The 20555-nt window shown below is 64.6% G+C and overlaps 7 protein-coding genes across 7 annotated transcripts; 3 read left to right on the top strand and 4 right to left on the bottom strand.

Moving 5' to 3' along the window:
• Positions 1 to 373: 373 nt before the first annotated feature.
• On the bottom strand, positions 374 to 921 carry EMIHUDRAFT_208090 (hypothetical protein; the record flags this gene model as incomplete). Its single annotated transcript, XM_005773374.1, has 2 exons — positions 374 to 549; positions 627 to 921. The coding sequence occupies 2 exons, from the start codon at positions 919 to 921 to the stop codon at positions 374 to 376; spliced, it is 471 nt and encodes a 156-aa protein (XP_005773431.1).
• A 1836-nt stretch (positions 922 to 2757) lies between these two features.
• Positions 2758 to 5505, top strand: EMIHUDRAFT_435784 (hypothetical protein). The gene is made up of 9 exons (XM_005773375.1): positions 2758 to 3220; positions 3525 to 3577; positions 3653 to 3733; positions 3992 to 4028; positions 4176 to 4234; positions 4421 to 4476; positions 4671 to 4950; positions 5026 to 5295; positions 5466 to 5505. Exons 1-7 carry the CDS (start codon positions 2776 to 2778, stop codon positions 4912 to 4914), a joined length of 975 nt encoding a protein of 324 aa, XP_005773432.1. The 5' UTR covers positions 2758 to 2775; the 3' UTR covers positions 4915 to 4950; positions 5026 to 5295; positions 5466 to 5505.
• Positions 5484 to 6290, bottom strand: EMIHUDRAFT_435786 (hypothetical protein). The gene has a single exon (XM_005773376.1). It carries the CDS (start codon positions 6267 to 6269, stop codon positions 5640 to 5642), a length of 630 nt encoding a protein of 209 aa, XP_005773433.1. The 5' UTR covers positions 6270 to 6290; the 3' UTR covers positions 5484 to 5639.
• Positions 6291 to 7611: 1321 nt separating this feature from the next.
• EMIHUDRAFT_208095 (hypothetical protein) lies at positions 7612 to 9650 on the top strand (the record flags this gene model as incomplete). The annotated part of the gene is made up of 3 exons (XM_005773377.1): positions 7612 to 7766; positions 8904 to 9001; positions 9463 to 9650. The coding sequence occupies 3 exons, from the start codon at positions 7612 to 7614 to the stop codon at positions 9648 to 9650; spliced, it is 441 nt and encodes a 146-aa protein (XP_005773434.1).
• Positions 9651 to 15046: 5396 nt separating this feature from the next.
• EMIHUDRAFT_435787 (hypothetical protein) lies at positions 15047 to 16131 on the top strand (the record flags this gene model as incomplete). Its single annotated transcript, XM_005773378.1, has 4 exons — positions 15047 to 15278; positions 15341 to 15410; positions 15454 to 15716; positions 15803 to 16131. Coding segments are annotated over exons 1-4 (780 nt in total), but the record flags the coding sequence as incomplete, so codon positions are not given.
• On the bottom strand, positions 16112 to 17227 carry EMIHUDRAFT_354977 (hypothetical protein; the record flags this gene model as incomplete). The annotated part of the gene is made up of 3 exons (XM_005773379.1): positions 16112 to 16646; positions 16700 to 16820; positions 17164 to 17227. 3 exons carry the CDS (start codon positions 17225 to 17227, stop codon positions 16481 to 16483), a joined length of 351 nt encoding a protein of 116 aa, XP_005773436.1. The 3' UTR covers positions 16112 to 16480.
• Positions 17228 to 18967: 1740 nt separating this feature from the next.
• EMIHUDRAFT_208098 (hypothetical protein) lies at positions 18968 to 19836 on the bottom strand (the record flags this gene model as incomplete). The annotated part of the gene is made up of 2 exons (XM_005773380.1): positions 18968 to 19032; positions 19284 to 19836. 2 exons carry the CDS (start codon positions 19834 to 19836, stop codon positions 18968 to 18970), a joined length of 618 nt encoding a protein of 205 aa, XP_005773437.1.
• Positions 19837 to 20555: the final 719 nt, after the last annotated feature.

Below are 20555 nucleotides of genomic sequence, written 5' to 3' on the forward strand. Positions count from 1 at the left end.
CATTGTGCCCATGACGATAGGCGTGCCCTTGAGAGAGAGGTCAAACCACCTCACTATACCCCGGGGGGCCGCGTGCACTCACTGTACGGCTATGAGCACCTTCGTGGAATGTTCCGTTGGTGTTTTTTCTTTATTTTTTGATATTCGATTTCATTCGTGCGAGACACTCGGGCACTCGGTTTGCGCCTGGACCCCTCACAGAGCGGCCCACACACACACACACACACACACACACACACACACACACACACACACACACACACACACACACACACACACACACACACACACACACACACACTCGGGCACTCGGTTTGCGCGTTCCTAACCCTAACCCTAACCCTAACCCTAACCCTAACCCTAACCCGTTGGCTCACCAGGCGGTACCAGTACGAGGCCGATCTGAGAGGAGTGCGAGTTCGCCAAAGCCGTCTGAATCTACCAACTGGAGGTAGCGCTCCTGCGCTCGACAGTTGCAGCCACTGCGGTGCATCGCCGCCTCGATTGCGTACTCGCCACTCTCGATGACGTAGAAGCTATCGCTTGCATCTACGCGTACCGTGTCCATAGATGCAAGGAAGCTGGTGGAGCGAGAGAAGCAACGTGAGCAGGCAGGGGTAGCGCACCACCCACATTGAAGAGGACCGTGCCTACTGTGATCGGAATCCGGTGAAAGTGACGCGTCAATCTCCGCAGGACCGCTTCGGGCACGTGTTGCAAAAGATCGATGCTGCGAAATGCCTCAGACACGAGACTCATCACAAAGTTGGAGGGATCTAGGGTGTTGTTGTTGCTCATAGTGCCCTTTGTAATGCACTTTGAGCCGGGCGCTCCGCTGGACTCGTTCCGTTCGCAGCTGATGCGGCCACTCACCGTCTTCCTTACTGTGTCGGGCAATACACGGATATGCGTCCATCTCATACCTGATAACACGCTTTGCATAACATAATGCCAATCTTGTGCGCTCCCTGCTCGAGCACAAATTATGGTGCCGGGCGCTTACTGCGTGGAAACAGGTGATGCTCTTGCCAGCTATGGGGTTGGGAAAGTGTAGCTCCTCCAGCACACTGGCGTAGTTGTGTATGCGCTGCCACACCTGTTTGTTGCACTTTCAAGTTTGAGCAAAGGTCAATATTATTATACATTTTCAAGTTTGAGCAAAGGTCAATATTATATTATACATTTTCTTTTTGAAATCCTAGAAAAAACGCGTGCGCGCGACGCGCGTGGAAAAGCCCTCTGTGTCGCGAAAAAATCGGCGGACGAGGTTGCAGCTTTATATGGTGTCGATAAAAAAACGCGCTGCACGCGTCGCAGGTGGAAAAGCCACCTGCCTCGCGAAAAAATCTGCGGTTGCAACTTATATGGTGTGGATAGACGGTCGCGAGCATTTTTTCCGTTAGATATTCCCTGGAATATACATGTAGACCAGTGGAGGGCTGCTTCTCAGGGAATATATCTCTCCGGTAGCTTGGGGTAGCTCGGGTGGCCACCCGTGCGGGCCGTGCGAACGCGTGTTTTGTCGCACGAGTTCGCACGGCTGATCAGTGATCACTCAAGACACCGGTTATAACCTGTCTGGAGTAACCTGAGAAAGAAGTCTCCTTCACCTGAAGAGTTACCGACATGCAGATGCAGCGGGCGGGCCTCGGGAGGATCGACCGATGCAGGCACCGAGTCCTCTCGCAGCTCACGGGCTGCTCGCAGGTCTCAATCAAGAGCTGCCATTCTACATGGCAGCCGCTCTCACTGCGCTACTGCCCCATCCAACCATCCATCTTCTTTGATTGACAAGTCTGATGTTGATTCGTATACCGCTGAGATCAATCAGGGAGTTCGAACTGGCGTTAGACCAATCACCATTACGGGTTTACGGCTCGATCTCGTACCAAGCAAGCCAGAGTGGGGGAGTGTGCATACTCGGCCCCTATAAACGCTACACAATACAGTACTACTCCAATCCTTAGGAACTCTTGTCATAGGAACTCATCAATAGATTTGGGCCAGTTCCTATTACTGTAGGCAAACAGGCGCGGCTCGCCGACAGAGACGCGCATGGTCTCCGCCAGCGGCAGAATGTTGTCAATGTACGTGTGCGCCATGTTATATCATGTTGCATGTCACCGAGACTCACACACTACATACTATGCATATCAAATATGCTCTACCAGGCACTTGTGATGTGCCCAGACGCCCGGGACATTACGGACGTGGAAGTAGGGCTATAGGTATAGCCGATAGGTGGCTGCCGGCTGATTAGAACACCACAGCTGAGAGCTGTTCATGGAGCTGTTATCTGGAGTGATGGACAGTATGTTTAAGAGGCTTTAGTCGCAGTCGAAGTCTGAACACTGGAGTGATGAGTCTGATTGCAGTCGAGCCAGGCGAGTCGCGAACGGCGTGCCTTCCGATCGCACACACTCCTGTGTGGACGCTCTCACTGCAGTCAATATATCGGCGAGGATTTCAAATCGTTGGAGTCATCGTTGTTGTAATTGAGACTGACGGCCGTCCTGGGTTGTATTTACAGAAAATAAAACCGGCTCGGGGGGAAGATACCGTACTCGTACAGGGGTGTCAACAATAGTGTACCAGTAGGATCCGGGCGCTACGTCTCCCGTAACGGACATGCGTCAAAATCGTCTGTCCGATCCACACCGCATGCGCACACCTTTTGTGCGAGAGCTGTGCAGAGACGTTTGTTATCTTGAAAAGCCGCGATTTCTTTTTCCTTACAAGAGAAGGTTGGCGGCCTAGATCGCAGGAAGCCGCTGCATGGCTCCCGGCGCACAGGTCGACCTGATCTCGTACCTCTCGGGCGCCGGCCTCGCCGCGCTGGTCAACTTCCCGCTCTGGAAGGCCGCTGCCATTGGGCAGAGTGGCTTCACGGCGCAGGGGCCGACCTTCTTCGCGAGGCTAAAAGTGCTGCTCGGCCCGCCGTACAAGGGCGTCGCGGCGACGCTCTTCGGCATGACGTGGGCACGCGCCGCGATCTTCTACTGCGCCGACGCCGGCCGTGACCGCATGCTCGCGCTGGGCGCCTCGCCTGCCGCGGCGACCGCCCTGCCGGCGGTCGGCATCTCGACGCTGGTCCAAGTGGTGAACCAGCCAATCGTGCGAGGGACGATCACGATCCAGGACCCCAGCTCGCGCCACGCCGGCCTCGTCGCCGCCCTCCGCCACATCCACGCCACGCGCGGCGTCAGCGGCCTTTGGCACGGCGCTCTCTCCCTCACCCTCGCCCTGCACTCTCGCTGCGAGCCCGGCACCCCTCTCTCATCGTCTTCTCTCCTCCTCCTCCGTCTTCTCCTCACCTTCCCACCCGCTCTCGCCTTCTTCTCCCGTCTCACGTCACCGCCACCGCCACCATCGCCGTCGCCACCGCCTTCGCCGCGCCCTCGCCACCTCCGCCATCGCCGCCGCCGCATGCATAGCACTTGTTCCCGCCCCTACACAGTGTCCCCTACAGCCAGTGGCGCCAAGCCTCTGGCCCCATTCCCCAACGCCGACCCCCAAACCCCTAGGCACGGTTCCCGCGGTGGCAAAGACGGTGCCGAAGTATGTCGTGGCGATCTGGGTGTGTGGCAGGGCGCGGGGCAGGAGGCCGCTTCTGCGAACCATCAACTGCGACGCGTCGCCCGTGATGAATTAGGTGAAGGACGCGATGCAAGAGCTGCTGCCGAAGCCGACGGCGCCGCCCGGCGCGCCCGGCCACAGGTCACAGGTCCTCCAGGCGCGCGCATGCCCAACTGCTAGTTGCGTCACTCCCGCGCCCACGGAGCGTCACCCCCGCGCCACCGGACAAGGCCAGCAGCAGCAGCAACTCGATCCCGTTGTCCCGGGCGGCGGCTGTCAAGCCGATCTCGGCGACATCTCGGCGACATCGCGGCGACATCTCGGCGACATCTCGGCGAGATTTCGGCGAGATCTCGGCGAGATCTCGGCGACATCTCGGCGACATCTCGGCGAGATCTCGGCTAATCTCGTCCAGGCGTCGGCGGTCAAGTCGATTGCTGCGGGCGTCGCCGGCGCCGCGCTGTTAACGAACCGTGGCACTTAATTTGAGTGGTCGGTGAGAACGGTTTAATGCGAACTGCCAGGCGCCGCGCCGACTAGGAGTTACTAACAATGAAGAATCATGAAGAATCATGAAGAATAATGAGAGGTGCCGCCAGGCGCCGCGCTGACTAACCCCCTGGACGTGATTCGAAACGAGATGTTCAAGACGGATGAGGCGCGGGATGGGGAGATATGGGGAGATATGGGGAGATATGGGGAGATATGGGGGATGCCGCCGGCCGTCGAGATGTTCCCATGTTGTCGTCGAGATGCCGTCGAGATGCCGCCGGGATGTCGCCGAGATACAGTCGAGATGCAGTCGAGATCGAGTCGAGATCTAGCCGACATTTGTTCTGGTCAGGCGCTCGGCGAGACGACGCGTCGGTTGCTGCGTCGCGAGGGCGCGTCTTTCTTGTGGCGAGATCTAGCCGAGATTCAGCCGAGAGGCAGCTGAGGGGCAGCCGAGGGGCAGCCGAGGGGCAGCCGAGGGGCAGCCGAGGGGCAGCCGAGAGGCAGCCGAGGTGTCGGCCGGCCGCGATGGTGGCGAGGCATGGCGCGCGACCTCGCCGCCGAGATTGCCCGAGATCACCCGAGCTGCACGCCGAGATTAGGCGGGGCATGGCGCGCAACCTCGTCGCCGTCGCCGCCCCCATCGGCATGACGATTTTCCTCACGGACGCGATCGTCGACTACCGCAGCTCGCGCGGCGTCGCCTCCCCCGCCGCCTCCGCCTCCGCCGCCACAGCCCCCGCCGCCTCCGCCGCCGCTTCCGCCGCCGCTGCCGCCGCGCCCGCCGCCGCTGCCGCCTCCCCCGCAGCCGCCGCCGCGTCCGAGCGGGGGTTGCGGCCGATATGAGCTGTTGGAGTCCAGCCAGTGGCGGTGTCGCTAGAGGCGGCGCGGCACAGGGAGCCGGCGGGACACTTGTCCGGGACACGTCCACGACATGTCCGAGACACGTCCTTGTAGGTGTCGCGGCGCAGTGGGCTTGCGCCAGGCGCCCGCCGGAGCCCAGAGATGCCCTCGTGGAGAGGGCGCAATGGGTTGGTGGCGCGCGTGGTGGCGCGCGTGCATGCGCATAGTCGGTGTAGGCGGGAGCGTTCGTGGGAAACGCCGGGTTGAGTGTTGATCATGTGTGAAATGTGCCGCGTCGAGCAGTTGTGTGCGGCACGGCCCTCCATGTTTAAACGCGCGCGGTGGTGTGCCGTGTGCGCGGTTGTAATGTCTCCTCAGGACGGTTCCGTTTTGTGTCTCGACCACAACTCTCAGAAAGCGCAGGTCCCGCACAAAGTGGCCCTCACACGTCGGGGGCCCGCACCGGCCGCCGCAGCGCCGGTCGTCGGACACAGTCGCCGGACCGACGAACCGCTCGGAGCCAGTAGTCCCAGCTCAATGCCACGCACCACGCCCAGGCAGCCGACAATAATAATCGAGACGACACACTCCAAACATTCGCACGCACGTCACCTGCGTGAACGTCACACACCTCGCAACTACAGCGGCGCGAGGGGCACAGACTCCTCCGGCTCCTGAGAGCTCACAGCTCACGTCGGCAGAGGGGCGCAGAACGCCTTCCTCGGCCCTCAGACCATCTGCGCTGGGGCTGGTGGGTCAGCCGAAGCGCGAAGCGCCGAGTCGCGAGTGACGCGGACGGCGAGCGCGACAGGGAGTACGGTCACGGTCACCCACAGGGTCCACGCGGGAAGAACGAGCGCCGTGTCGCGTGGGTCATCCCCATCCTCGCCGTACTCGGCCACGGTGGGTGAGTTGTTGTCGGTGAGCGCAGGTGGCTCGGCCTCGAGGAACGCCGCGCTAATGGACTCCTTGACCTCGTCGAATTCAATGTCGCCATCTTCGTCGATGGCCTCTTTGCCAAAGTACATCATGACCTTCGTTCGCACGTGGTCTTTGATTGCCTCTGTGAACGTGGTGAGGTTGAAGGCCATCAAAGGCATGACGGCCTCGCACCACGCGTCCGTGAACGCGGTCACGTTGAAGGAGAGAAGGTTGCCGAGCTGCAATGCGAGGTGGGCCTGGGCCTGGGTGAGCGCCGACTCGACGAAGCCCAGGCCGATTGCTGTCGCGTTCGGAACGAAGGCGAGTGCCTCGAAAGTTTTCTCGGCAGGCGCGGCCGTCATCGCAGCCGCCGACTCGGGCGTGCTAAATGCATGGCTGGCCGCGAGAGCTCCGACGATTAGCAAGCAGAGCTTCATGGCACCTTCCAGCAATCGGCGACCACCGCGCTGAGGGGGACAGCTGCCGCCGAATTTCGGAGAAAGAGGTAAATACTAGGAACCACAATACCGTAGGGCTAAGGAGGTGCATGCGTTCCTGAAGGTGCATGCGTTCCTCGCGCACACTTCCCTGCCAGGTATCAAAACCACCTTCCCATGGTATACCTGTCTACTCGCGATTCATTGGTTGGGGGGTGGCGGGCTATGTATGTTGGCTACTCGAACGAAGCAGCCGCGGTCGGACAGAAGGGGAAAACAAGGAAACCGAAGGGGGATGCAACGCGGGCCGGCGGGCGTAGTAGCTAGGGGCGAGGCAGCGCATGCTGCGGCGGATCGTCCATGAACTGCGCCGTGAGGACCTCTCAATCTGACAATGAGGACCTCTACTTGACAACTTGAGTATCACAAAGAGTTGATGTTTGTCGTGCGCGTGAGTAATTCTGACATCCAGTGGCGAGCCGAGGTCTGGCTCGGAGTGTAGTCGCACTTGTCGTGTCGTAGAGGTAAGACGTACTCCGGAGGGGTCCTCACACCAGAGGTCCTCACGCTGCAGAGGTCCTCACGCGTCACGTCCACTGAGTCGTCCTGTGCTGCCGCGCGGCGCAGGGCGCAGCGTCCCTAGGCTGCCGCTTCTCCAGGTTGCGTGGCAGCACCTGGAGCGACACACATGAGCCGTCAGCAGCCATGATCATGGGTTATTGAGTCAGCAGGTTTCCATCGACAAGCGCGAGACAAGAGGTACTAGACAACAATTGATAAGCAAAGTTGGAGAGGGAGTGCAAAATACGGAGCCCGTCCTCACACATTATTGTTTTGTTGTTGCGAAGTACGTGTCGAGTGGGAGTTTGTGGAGATCTCTCTCTCTCTCTCTCTCTCTCTCTCTCTCTCTCTCTCTCTCTCTCTCTCTCTCTCTCTCTCTCTCTCTCTCTCTCGAGTTTTTGGTAAAATTCTTGGGCTACGGGCTAGAGAGCCCTGACCCCTAGCTAGGGGGGGTGCGCGTTCGCAGGGCAAGGGCTGTAAAGTAAACACGGGTCTCCGAGGGTTAGCTCCGCGCTCCAGGTTTCCCCTAGCAGCAGAACGCCCCCTCTACTCGGAGCTAGTAAACACTCGACACGGACTCGACGCCCATCCACACCCGGCACCTCACCACACCGGGCCCCTCTTCGAGGTCTCCCAACTTGATGTTTAAATTCTTTTTCTTACTCGCGTCTTCTGATTTGTTAAGTTCTTTTTCGAGCGATATAAAATTCTTTTCCGCTTCCCCCACGTGCCAGTGCGCGCCAGTCCCGTGCGAATATCGTAAATTCTTTTTCTTGTCGCGATGGTGAGAAGCGCGGACAGCGCCCCTCAGGCGCTGCTCTTCGCCGAGTTCGACAACCGGCTCGGCCGCACACTCTCGCTCCAGGAGCCGCCCGGCTACCTCTCCACCGCTGCCTTTGACGCCGTGTGCGACGTGCTCATACCGAAGCCGCAGCTGTGCGCTGCCAGCCACACCGTTTCTGACCAGCCCACGCCTCGCCGCCTCCTCGCCCTTCACCGCCGCCGCCCTCGCCGACACTGCCACCACATCGTCAATCGCCAGCATGCCACCAGCTCCGCCGCCGCTGCCGCCACTGCCACCGCCACGTTTACCGCCGCCGCCACCGCCGCCACCGCCTCCGCCGCTGCCGCGGCCTCGCAGGTGCAATCAGCTGCTAGTGCTGCGCGACGCGAGTCGCTCCGTCCTCTGCTGGCCGGTCTGCCTCGAGGGCGCACAGTACGAGCGCAACGCTAGATGCGGAGACACAGACCTCGGTCCGACGTCAGCTGTAGCCGGACCACCGCCTCTGCCCACTACCGCGGTGTCCGGTGACTAGTCGGACCCGTTAGGCCCCCGCTGCTCATATCTCTACACCTCTCTGACACCCTCCACACCTCACATGAACAGCATGCATCTCTCGTGGATGTGCTTGCGCCGCACTCTCCCGATGCCTTGAACTACCTTGGGCCCGTGCTTGCGCTGATGCGCTGATCTCTCCACTTGACGCTCCCCATTCACACACAAAAACACAACCCCCCAGTCAGAAGTCAGCGCTGGGTCCCAGGAAGGCGAATGCGAATGCTCCCCATTCACACGGTGCTCTGAAGACTCTGCACACTACCGACGGCACGCCCTCACGTCGGTCTTCCGACCCCTTACTCACCCTCACCCTCACCCTCACCATCACCCTCGCCCTCACCCTCACCCTCACCCTCACCCTCACCCTCACCCTCACCCTCACCCTCACCCTACCTCTGACCCTGACCCTCACCCTCACCCTCACCCTGACCCTAACCCTGACTGGCCCTGATCCTAGCACTTTCATGACGGAGGCTGCTGTCGCATGGCGGGAGATCTCTGCCCTTCCCCAAAAACACAACCACGGACCCAAGACGCACAAGCCCAGACAGTCGAGACAGGGATAGACCGCAACGACAGTCAGAAGTCAGCGCTGGGTCCCAGGGCGAATGACCCTTCCCCCCACCCCTAGCACACCATGGCCGCTGCTCTGACGCTGAAATGACTCCACTTGAAGCTACTGACTCCACTTGACGCTAATGACTCGACTTGACGCTGATGAGTCGACGCCGTAGGAGCGCAACGCGCTCTTATTCTCGCTCGCCCTCGTCCTCCGCCCGACCGCCGGAGCAGACGGCAGAGGCGGCGGTGGTGGCGAGGACTGTGCCAGCAGGTACGGCACGGTGCTGCGGCGTGCGTGCGAGCACCTGACTGCTCTCGAGCGGCGAGACAGGCTATTAATTAATTAATTAGTTAATTAGTTAATTATTGACTGCTCTCGAGCGGCGAGACAGGCTATTAATTAATTAATTAATTAATTAATTGACTGCTCTGGAGCGGCGAGACAGACTATTAATTAATTAATTAATTAGTTAATTAATTAATTAATTAACTGCTCTCGAGCGGCGAGACAGGCTGCTGTCGACGTGCGCGTCGCGCGGGAAGCTAGGTGTTCCCGGGCACTTTCTCATCCTCTCACTCCCAGCGCCCAGCACACTCACTCTGTTCATAGCGCGCACTGGCCTTCTCCTCTGTTCATCTCCTTGAGTCGCTCTCTCTCTCTCGCCGATGCGGCCCGCTGCGGCGCTCGTCTACCTCGCGAGCGTCGCCCGAGTGGCCGCCATCCAGTACTAGGCCACATCCTGCCGGCGCTGCTGCACGGGCTGCGGCAGGAAGGAGGCTGCACGCTCGCGCTCGACTCGGGGCACACGATGAGGCTCGAGCTGCCTCCGCCGCCCAGGCCTCCGCCTCCAAAGGTGGCCGAGCACCTTGTCCCGGCGCTGTTGGCGAGGCCGGACGCTCCCACGGCACTGCGACCCTAGAAGCGGAGTCTCTCCCCACACCTCCCCGCATCTCCCCGTTATCTCCCCGTATCTCCCCATATCAGGCCAGCACCTGGGACCTGACAGTTCGAGATGTAGGGGAGATACAGGGGAGATACAGGGGAGATGATCATGACGTAGGCCAGCACCTGGGACCTGACAGTGCGTCGGCTGCTCGGCGCGATCGATGGCGTGCGAAGTGAGCAGTAATTAATAACTAATTAATAATAATCAATCATTAGTTAGGCGCGATCGATGGCGTGCGAAGTGTCAGCGCGCTCGCGGCGGCGTGCGCCGTCGACGTGCCGCTTGCGCAGCGAGCTTTGCAGGCCCCGGCAGTTAGTGGGTGGGTGAGCTAGGTGACTGAGCAGCGAGCGCCGCAGGCCCCAACGGAGAGAGAGTTGATTGATTGATTGGCTGCGCAGCGAGCCCCTGCCGTCCCCCATCCGTAGCCACGTGTGTCTCCCCTATATCTCCCCTATATCTCCCCTATATCTCCCCTACATCTCCCCTATATCTCCCCTATATCTCCCCTACATCTCCCCTATATCTCCCCTATCTCTCCCCTACATCTCCCCTATATCTCCCCTATATCTCCCCTATATCTCCCCGCCAAGGCGCTGCTCGTGGCCGGCTGGATCCTGCTGACCGAGCCCTTCGCCTTTGCGCACGCATACGCCGCGACGCCGCGCCTCCGCCTCCTCTTCGCCTCCTCGTCGCGCATGGCCGATCGGGCGAGGCACGCTGCTCGCCCCTCCGCGGACGCGCCGCTGCCTCTCCTCTCGGCGCTGCTGCAGCTGCTGTGCGCGTTCCGACCGGCAGACTCGCTCTCGCCGTCGTCGGGGCAAGATGTAGGGGAGATGCGGGGAGATCTAGGGGAGATCTACGGGAGGTGTAGCGCAGACGCTCGCCCTCGTTGGGGCACTGGGCGGCCTGTGACCGCGGGGGTGAGGCGGACTTCTCTTCACAGCTGCGGCCGTGAACAGGCACTGGACGTCTGTGCTGGCGGCGTGCGCTGCGCACCCTGCGGAGGCGGCGGCGGTGTGAAGTGCGGCGGCTGGCCGTTTTCACACCCCCTGTTTAAAGCCCCCCCCCCCCCCCCCCCTTCCCCCAGGCGGCGGCGGTGGACGTGCGGCGGCTGATTTGCTTCGCCACCTCCAACGGCCTCCTGCGGCGTGTGCACACCTAATTAATAATTAACTGATCAATAATTACTAATGAACTAATAGGCCTCCTCCGGCGTGTGCACACCTAATTAATAATCAACTGATTAATAATTACTAATTAATTAATAGGCCTCCTCCGGCGTGTGCACACCGTGCCTGTCGCGCCGCCCGTCGAGGGCTTCGGCCACGCCGCTTGCGAGGCCGAAGCGGAGGAGGCGGCGACGCTGCTACCCGCTCACATGCACCCTACCGGCACGGGGCTTCTGCCGTCGGCGCAGCCTCTCCCTCCGCCGCCACAGCCGCCGTCTCCGCCGCTGCCGGCCCCGCCCGAGCTTCGAGACATCGCGGTGCGAAGCCTCGGCTCTGCGGACAGGGAGCGGCAGCGCAGCCTGGGCTCGCTCTCCACGGACACCGTCTGCTCGCTCTCCTTCTTGGTGCGCGAGGGGGGAAGCACTTCGGGTGACCTCGGGTGACCTCGGGTGACCTCGGGTGACCTCGGGTGGCCTCGGGTGACCTCGGGTGACCTCGGGTGGTTTCGGGTGACCTCGGGTGGTTTCGGGCAATCTTGGGTGGCCTCAGATAATCGCAGGCAATAGCAATCTCTCGGCTCATCGTCTCTCGGCTCACCTCGGCTCATCTCGGCTCATCTCGGCTCATCTCGGCTCTTCTCGGCTCATCTCGGCTCATCTCGACAGGTGCGCGAGGAGGAGAGCAGCAGCCCGATGCAGCACCACCAGCGCCACCAGCCAGACCACCCGCAGCACCACAACCTCCTCGGCGGCGGAAGCATCGCCCTCACTCTCGCCGGCCACAACCAGCACCAGCAGCACCAGCAGCACCAGCAGCGGCAGCAGCAGCAGCAGCAGCAGCAGCAGCGGCAGCGGCAGTCGCAGCTTCACCACCAGCACTCCCCTCCCGGAGCCGCCGCGGGGAGAGGGCGCTCCTCGGCGCTGTCGGAGCCTCCGATGCCCGGGGTGAGCTGCGCCACTACGCGCGCCGGTCGGCGGTGTGGACGGCGTCTCTTCACCGCAGCCGCGTGTGTGAACACAGGCGAGCGGCGCCCACGCGCAGCCCTCCTCGGCGCCCCGTCCGGCGGCGGCACACCGCACCGGCGTGCACGGCGCGGGCGGGCGGGCGGGTCTGGTCGGCGGCGGCGGATGGCGCCACTTGTGCGACGGGCGCCATACCATGGACCAGATCTGCTGTGAGCTCGGCCTCTCGCCGGAGGCTGCGGAGCGGGCGCTGCTGCTGGCGTGCCCCTCGCTCGTGTGGCTGCGGCGGTGAGGGCGGCGGCCCGGTCGCGGGTCGGGCCCGTTTGGCATGCAACCCATCCTCGCGCGCGCGTGTTGACCCTCTCAAAAATCAGTCAAAAATGGGGGATGTCTGCTACCTTCGAGCACGCTGCCTTTTTTTTGGAAGAAGATTTTGAAACTGTGAACCCCCACGAACCGCGTGCACCGCGAACACGCAGCCACGCAAGCACCATCATTCCTCATAGAGCCATACCAGAAAGAACCGTCGAAGGCGTGTTGAACATCTCAACTGCTGCCTGTGAGCCTCGTCTGCAGCTGGCCATGCACACGCAGGAGCACTTCCAAATCTCTCGCACTCGGGCCTACGTACAGCGCATGCGACTGTGAGCATGGGGCCGCTCACGGCATCGGTTTCTCGGGATCGCGTGGGCCGATTCGAGCCGGTGACGGACGATGAGGCTCGCAGGCAGACGCAGGGCAGCCGAGCGCGCCGCCAGCTCCCTCGAGGTGTGCGATCGCGGCCCGCCGTTCGCCACGTTGGAGGCTGTCTGTCGCGTGGGTGAGCTGCTCCAGGGCCGATAGCCTCCGAATCAGCGTGGCCCTCAGTTCAGGATCGAGCCTCCTGGGGCGCTCAAGTACGGCCGCTCTGTCTCAAAACCCCATCGCAGCTTCCCGGAGTTCGGAGATTAAAAGAAACACAATTTCCCGCGACACGAGGCGGGCGCCCGCCAGCTTTCGTCTGAGCCCGTGGCGGTCGCCGGCTGAGTCGCTGTGCACGGGCCGGTACCTCAGGCGTCACCTCCGTAGCCTCAGGTCTCACACTCCATCACCGCCGCCGGGACGCCGTCGGTGGCACGCTCGGCGGCGTACTTTTTCATTGCAAGCCATCCTCGCGATCAGCGCTCGGCCGTCGTCGCTCCGAGTGCGCACCGGCCGAGAGGCCGATTGCCGACAGCAGCATGGCGGCGTGCACCCAAGATTCCATGTTTATCCACATTTTTTCTTTTTTTGGCCCGGCCATCCGCACCGCTGCACCGCACTCCTCTCCGTGAAAAGCCCTGTGTGGTGGCGGCGTGCCCTCCTCCCTTGGCGTGTCAGTGTCTGCAGCTAGCTCCTGGAGCGTAGCGTAAGGCGGCCGGCGGTAGGGCGACGGAGTGGCCTTGTATTGCACCATGCCGATGTTGGCCGACGCCGACGCCAACCGCTGCCTGCTCGCCGCCACCGCCGGCTCGCTCGCCGCCACTCGCCTCGGTGGCGGACTCCGCACGTGCGGTCGGTGGGCAGCCGGTGGTGCGGCGATCGTGCTGGCGCACGACCTCGCTGGCGGCTGGGCGAGACGTCGGCTGGCACGGCTTCCTGTGCACCCTACCCGCCTGCTCGAGCTCTCGGTGACCCGCGTGGAGTGGCTCGCAGCCAGCAGCGCAGCGCTGCTGTCGGCCGGCACGCTTGCTGCTGGCGTGCGGCTGATTGGGACGCGCCCGTCGCTTGCGCTGCCATTTTTTGCGATGCCGTCACTGTACGTGGCGCTCGGGCTCCGGGAGGAGCTGGTGGTGCTGCGGGCAAGCGGGTCGGACTCTCTCTACCACGCCGTCCTCGCGAGCCTCGCCTCCGCGCCAGCACTCGCCGCCATGCCCGCCCGCGTCGCGGCTTGCATCGGCACGCCGCTGCTGCTGCCGCCGCTGCTCGCAGGCTACCTCGCCTCCTCCTCCATGCCGCCGCCCCTCCCAGCCGCATCGGAGGTGACGTCCGCCGTGGCAGCCCTGCTCGGCGCCCCCGCCGGAGCCTTCCCGGAGCCGTCCTCCTTCGCGCACCGTCTTGAGGGCGGAGAGCGCAGCGGCGCCCTTCCCTCGCCGTTTGGTGGCGTCAGTGATATGGTCGGCGCGAGCAGCGGCGGAGAGAGAAGCGGTTGCGACGGCGGCGACGGCGGCGACGGCGGCAACGGCGGCGACGGCGGCGACGGCGGCGACGGCGGCGACGGCGGCGACGGCGGCGACGGCGGCGACGGCGGCGACGGCGGCGACGGCGGCGGCTTCGGCAGAGGCGGAGGGGATGGCGGCGGGGGTGGCACTGCCGATGAAATCACTGGGGAGGGTCCGGCAGAAGGATTGCTCGGCGGCAGCGATGGCGGAGGAGGCGGAGGAGGCGGAGGAGGCGGAGGAGGCGGAGGAGGCGGAGGAGGCGGAGGAGGTGGCGGAGGAGGAGGTGGAGGAGGAGGCGGAGGAGGAGGTGGAGGCGGCGGAGGCGGAGGCGGAGGCGGTGGAGGCGGAGGCGGTGGAGGAAGAGGCGGAGAAGGTGGAGGAAGAGGTGGTGGAGAAAGAGGAGGAGAGGCTGCAGAGCTGCCGCCGCCCTCTCTTTCGGACGGCCCGCCGCCTTCTCGTGCTCCGGGCACGCACTCCCTCGGCACCGCGGCGGACGAGGCGGTCGGGGAGGCGGCGGGCGGCTCTGCGGCGGGCGGCGTGGTTGCGCAGCTCGTGCGGCTGCACGAGGCGGGTGCACTGACGCTGGCAGAGCTGTGCGAGGCGCGGCAGCGTGTCCTGGCGGCGGAGGCTGCGGAGGTGCGGAGGAGGGGGGGCGGGGACGAGGCGGGCTGGCTGCCGGAGGCTGCGGGCACCGCGGTGCAGGGTGCCGCGTGGGCGGCGGAAGAGGCGGGCGGGCTTGCGCTGCGGGCTGGCAGCCTGCTCGCTGCGCCGGTGGCGTGGGCGTGGGGCGGCGCTTCCTCCGCCTCCGAGCGGGCGGCGGCGGCGGCGCGCGCCGCTACTCTCCGCTGCGCGCAGCTGGTGGTGAAGGCTGCGGAGCGGTCGGGCTGGCTGTCGAGCTGTGTCACGCCGAGAGGGGGTCGAGAGGCGGCGCTTGCGAAGGCGGCGCTGGGGGAGGCGGCGCTTGCGGAGGCGGCGCTGGGGGAGGCGGCGCTTGCGGAGGCGGCGCTGGGGGAGGCGGCGCTTGCGGAGGCGGCGCTGGGGGAGGCGGCGGGCGGGGACAGCGGCGGCGGCGGTGCGTGTCAGGGCGGCGGGCTTGACGGATCGACGACGCGCCGCGACGAGGCGCTCCGCTCCCTCTGCGTCGCTCTCGCCGCGCCGCCGCTCGCCCACATGCCGCCACCCGCGGTGCTGGCACTGCTCGGCACGGCGACCGACGGCGTCGCTCCGCCCCCAAGCGCATCGAGCGCGCGGCCAACCGGCGAGGGGCTCTTTGCGTGGCTTGCGCGCCAGGCAGCCCGTTCACAGCTCGAGGTGTGAAGAGACGCTGTTCACAGGTGTGGCTTGCGCGGCAGGCGAGCGTGCTGGGTGCGAGGCTGGAGCAGGGCATCGCCGAGGCGACCCTCGAGGCCGCCGAGCCCCACTGTATACGGAACTACTCACGTAGTAGTCATTGATTACGAATTAGGCAAACCTCGAGGCGCCGAGCCCCACGCGCCCGGACGGCGCCGCAGTCGCGTCTCTCTCACTGGAGCCCGTGCTGGTGCTGACGACGGTTGGCGCAGACGCGGCGCTGCTGTCGCCGGCGAGGGAGTACGCGCGTCGGCGCGCCAGCAGCCTCGTCGACGCGTTGGCGCCGAGGTTCGCCGAGATACGCCGAGGTACGATCGAGCGGCGCGCGGGCGGGGAGGGGCAGCCGTCGGCGGCGGCTCTCGGCCACGCCTTCCTTCCGTCGGAGCTTGAGCACGCTAACCGTGGTCGAGGGGCTGGAGAGTTAGTTGTTAATTAGGCAGGAGAGTCCACACTTTGTTGAGTAGGCACGCTACCGTGGTCGAGGGGCTGGAGCCCGTCTGGCCGCGCGGCGTTGGCGAGCCGCCCTGCTGGCGCCTCCCCACGGCCTGGTTCCGATGGTTCGCGTCCGGCGACTTGCTCGTGCTCGCTCTGCTCCTCGCCCTCAAGGAGCTGCGCTGATGACGGCGTGTGCGGGCTGGCTGGCGCCTGGCGGGCGCTGGTCGAGGCTACGGGAAGCAAAACAGTCTCCGTGCATATCTTGCCTTTGTGAATTCCTTAGCTTTCCACATTTCGCAGCAAGTCGGAGTTATAATGACCGAGTTCACAGCCTTGTTGGGAGAAGAGTTCTTAAAATACAAGCCTCTCTCACAGACAAGGGCGCACACACCGCTCACCCACGCGCAACGGGCCTTGCACTTTGAATGCCGTGGGGCTCCTGTCGTTAGACGTGGAGACGCGAGGGTTGCCCCCCCTTGCCCCACCACACCTCGTGTGTGTGGAGAAGTTTACCTTACCTTACCTTACCTGGCCCGCTCCGCACACCGCACAGTGCTGCAGATGTGACTGATTGACTCAAGACCGCCAGGTACGAGGTAGCGCACCACGCTACTGGAACAGGCGCAGTGTGGCAGTGCAGGGCCAGTACAGAGACCCGCGCGGCGGTGGTCTGTCAGCTCAAGAGCCATCGGCCGTGCGCCGACCTTCTACCTCCTTCTGCCCTCTCTGGCCGTTACGCTGTCCGCGCCGCTCTGAGCAGCCTGCGCGGCGACCAGCTCCTGCGACCCTCGAGACCTCGAGAGCTGCTGGGTGGCGCTGGAGCCGCCGAGGTAGCCGCGTGCGCGGGCAGCGGCGGGCGCCAAGTGCCTGCGGGCGGCGGACAGCGAGAGTGTGAACGGCGCCTCTTCACAGGGCCAGCCGTGAACACGGGCCTGCAGGCGGCGAGCGCGACAGAGAGCATCGCGAGGGCGGTGAGAAGGAACGAGAAGGCGACGTCGAAGGGCGGGCCGACGCCGCTTGAGAGCGACCAGGCGAAGAGGACGGCGCCTGGTCACGGCCGTGAGCTACTGTGAAGGCGACACTTCGGCTTCCTGGGACCCGGTGCTGACTTCTGACTCTCGTTGCTGTCTCTCCCTTCTCGACTGTCTTGGGCCCGGTTGTTGTGGTTTTTGCGTGAAGGCGACGCCGTCCGAGCTCGAGAGCGAGGCCGGGCGAGTGGGGCTTATGTCCATACCGCGGGTATAGCCGCACTCTAGTGGTAAGGAGATATGGGGAGATGTGGGGGGATGTGGGGAGATGTGGGGAGATAGCCGCACTCTAGTGGTAAGGAGGTAGTGCTAGCACCCCAGACCTCTCTAGGTCCCGCTCAGTGCTCGCTTTCTCCTGCTACGCTGGGCGGGGAGGCAAGCGCCGAGAGTCGGCCCGCCGGCTTTGCACAAGGAAGACAGGGACATCGAGAGCCCATTCACGCGCCCCCGCAGCTCCGGCGCCACGGAGTCGTTGATCATCAGAAAGATGGACCTGTTCACGCCTCGAGGCGTGAACAGACGCCGTTCACAGGCGCCACGGAGCCGCTGACCATCAGAACGACGGACGTGTAGCATCCACTCGCCACGCACTTTGAGGCCGAATAGTGCGCCGCCAGCAGCATGCGCAGCCAGGCGGGGGGGGAAGAGGCCCCGCCGTCGCCGCCTGAACGACCCTCACTACCCAAGGCAGGCTCCTCGTCCCCGCCCCGCACCCCCGACGCCGCCTCGAGCCCCTCCGCCGCACCGCCCCCCTCCAGGGGGAGGGGGAGGGGGAGGGGGAGGGGGCGAGGGTCGAGGGGCGCGAGGAAAGGGGTGGCGGCGGCGATGACAGCGTACAGCACGGCGCAACGCGCAAACATGACAGACGGCGCACAGCGCGCGGCGAGAGGAGGGTAGAGGAGGAACTGGAAGGTGACGAGGGCGGCGCCAGAGCAGGCCATGATGGCGCCTGTTCACGGCCTCCTTTCCTCTCCCCCTCAGCAGCCGGCGGCAGTGGTGGCGCTTGGGCGAGGCGATGGTGGCGCCGATGTCTCCGCTGTGCATGGCGAGCCCACCCTCGTCCCGCGGCGCAACCTGTTCACAGCTGGAGGTGTGAACAGCCGCCGTCCACCCGCATGGCGAGCTCTCCCTTGCCTCTCCTAGTCTCGCCTAATCTCAGCTCGTCTCGGCTGATCTCGAGGACCAGCCACAACCGGCAGAATCTCGGCCAATCTCAGCTCATCTCGGCCGATCTCGTACCAGCCACAGCGGGTAGAGCTCGTCGAAGAAGATAGTCGCGCCCGAGAGCGCGCAGTACACCAGCACCGGAGCCCACGCCTGCGCACAGCTAGACGCGTGCTCAGGCGCCGTTCACAGCAGCACACACGCACCGGGACCAAAGCCCACGCCGACGCTGGGAGCCCCCCGTACCCTCCTCCTCCTCCACCCCCTCCCCCTCTGCAGCAGCCGCCGCCCGCGCCGCCGCAGCACCGCGCCCGCCGCAGCATCGCTGGCAGCGGCAGCGCCATCGCCGCCCGCGCTTCGCCGACGAACCCCCGCAGCGCTCCTCTCCGTGCATCGCCACCGCCGCCGCCGCCGCTGCTGCTGCTGCCGCCGCCGCCGCCGCCGCCACCGCTGCTGCAGCTGCCGCCGCCGCCGCCGCCGCCGCCGCCGCTGCTGCAGCTGCTGCTGCCGCCGCCGCATCTGCCGCCGCCGCCGCCGCCGCCGCCGCCGGCGCCGTCAGCGGCGGCGGCCTCAGCGTCTCCCTTTGGCTCCGTCACGGCCCGCAATCCTGTCCTCGTGCCGCGCCTGTTCACAGGCAGCGCCGTGAAGAGACGCTGTTCACAGCTCGCAGCAAACGCCGCCCTCGCGCGCGCGCGTCTCGGGCAGCCAGACTCGAACCAAGCCGAGGGCAGCCTACGCTCACTCTCGGGGTGATTGAAACGAGCTCGGAGGCACAGGACGCGGCACGAATACGGCACACACGCCAGGCTACAAACGCGGGGGCTCTCGCGGTGTGTGTGGCAGTGTCAGCTGGCGGAGTGTCGGTTTTGAGTATGGGTGTTTGTGTGCCTCTGTGTCTGTGTGTCGCTCCAAGCGTGCCGACGTCTCCTGTCTAGCGTCCGCTCATGCCCGCGCCCCTATCCAGTCCAAGCCCGTGGCTGCTCTTCACCTCTCTCTCGCTCTCTATCTGGCAGCCAGTGCGAGGCCGGCGCCGAGCGAGGTTGGCAGCAGCGCCGGCGCGTCGACGCCTGTTCACAGCTGAAGGTGTGAACAGGCCCCGAGCGAGGTTGGCAGCGGCGCCGGCGCGTCGACGCCGGCGAAGAGAGGGACCCCGTAGAGCAGGCCGCCGAGCGCGGGTCCTGGTGCAACGGACCAGTTCAGAGTTCATCGGTAGCGGGCGCATGAGAAGAGAGCCTGTCTGCGACGATGTGTTGCTGCGAGTTGTGGGGCTGTGATTCGTGTCACCACCGTCTGTGTTGATGATAAGGCCGCCGGACACTGCCTGCGACATTGCCGAGGCCCCACATGCCAGAGATGGCGGACATGGCGCGCGGCTGCTGCGCCGCAGTCACCAGCTCGGGCAGCATCGCCTTTGCGACACATGCGACGCCTTCTCGCAGCGATGATGAGATTGTGGCGTGTCTCACTGAGCGTGCGGCCTTTGCGACACCGATGATGCCGTTGAAGAGGCCCATGAGCAGCCTCGCCGCGAGCGCCGCGCCAAAGGTCGGCGCGAGGCCGAAGAGGAGCTGGAAGATGATGCAGGAGAGGAGGCCGATCTCGATGACGAGGACGCGGCCGTGCTTGTCCGACAGCAGGCCGAGGTGGTACGACGACATGGCACGACCAAGCATGAAGGCGGAGAGGATGAAGCCGCCGTAGTAGCCAATCTCGGCGCGGTCGTCGGTGAGGCCGTAGTGCAGGACGAGGAAGGGCGCGAACGGGAAGGGCGACGCCATCGCAACCGCGTTCGCGAACAAGGCGATGAGCAGTGCGAACATCGCCCGGCACGGCCGGTCGAGGGCAGGCGCCGCGCCTCCGGCCTCAGCCATGCGGGCTTGGTGCGGGCTTGGGGTCGCTTAGGCGGCTCCGGTGGTGTGCCGGTGTGTGTGCCAGTCCGCGCCAGCTGTTCCTGTCGTGGACTGGCGCAAAGAATTCTTAAAATACAAGCCTCTCTACGAGGCACGGTCGCTCTCCGACATGAGGCGCGTTGCACTTGCCAGTGCTGCCCTGGCCTTCTGTCTGCCCGCCCAATGGGTGGGAGTGCCTCTGCTGCTGTGGCATGCCTCACGGCTGCGACTGGCCGGCGCCTCGGCGCCACGCGGCGGATGTAGAGCTCTACAGCTCTACATCTCTACAGCTCTACAGCGCTCTACACTCTACATCCTCTACACCCTCCCTCAGGTGTTGGTGTGGAGGTGGCGGGCGTCGGCTTTGGTGTTGACTGTTGTTCTGAGAGGGTGCGACTCGTCAGGCGCGACTCGCCGCCGCCGCACGAACGCCAGCCCCGCCGCCGCCCGCTCGCCCACCCACGACAGCGCCGCCTCGCCCTCTGCTTGCCCCGCGGGCGCCTCCGCGCCGCCCCGCAGCATGGTTCGCCCGCCCGCGCCCCCTCCCCTCCTCCGCGGTCCTGGCGCCGCTCCCTCCCGGTGACTCCTCGGCGGGTGCGGCTGCGGGCGGCGGGCGAGGCGGGGCGAGGCCTAGGACGAGAGGGACTGGTGTGTGGACGAGAAGCACCCGAAGGGTGGAGAGAGTCTAATGGCGGCGGAGG

Source organism: Emiliania huxleyi (genome assembly GCF_000372725.1).
Source record: "Emiliania huxleyi CCMP1516 unplaced genomic scaffold EMIHUscaffold_34, whole genome shotgun sequence".
Lineage (NCBI taxonomy): Eukaryota > Haptophyta > Isochrysidales > Noelaerhabdaceae > Emiliania > Emiliania huxleyi.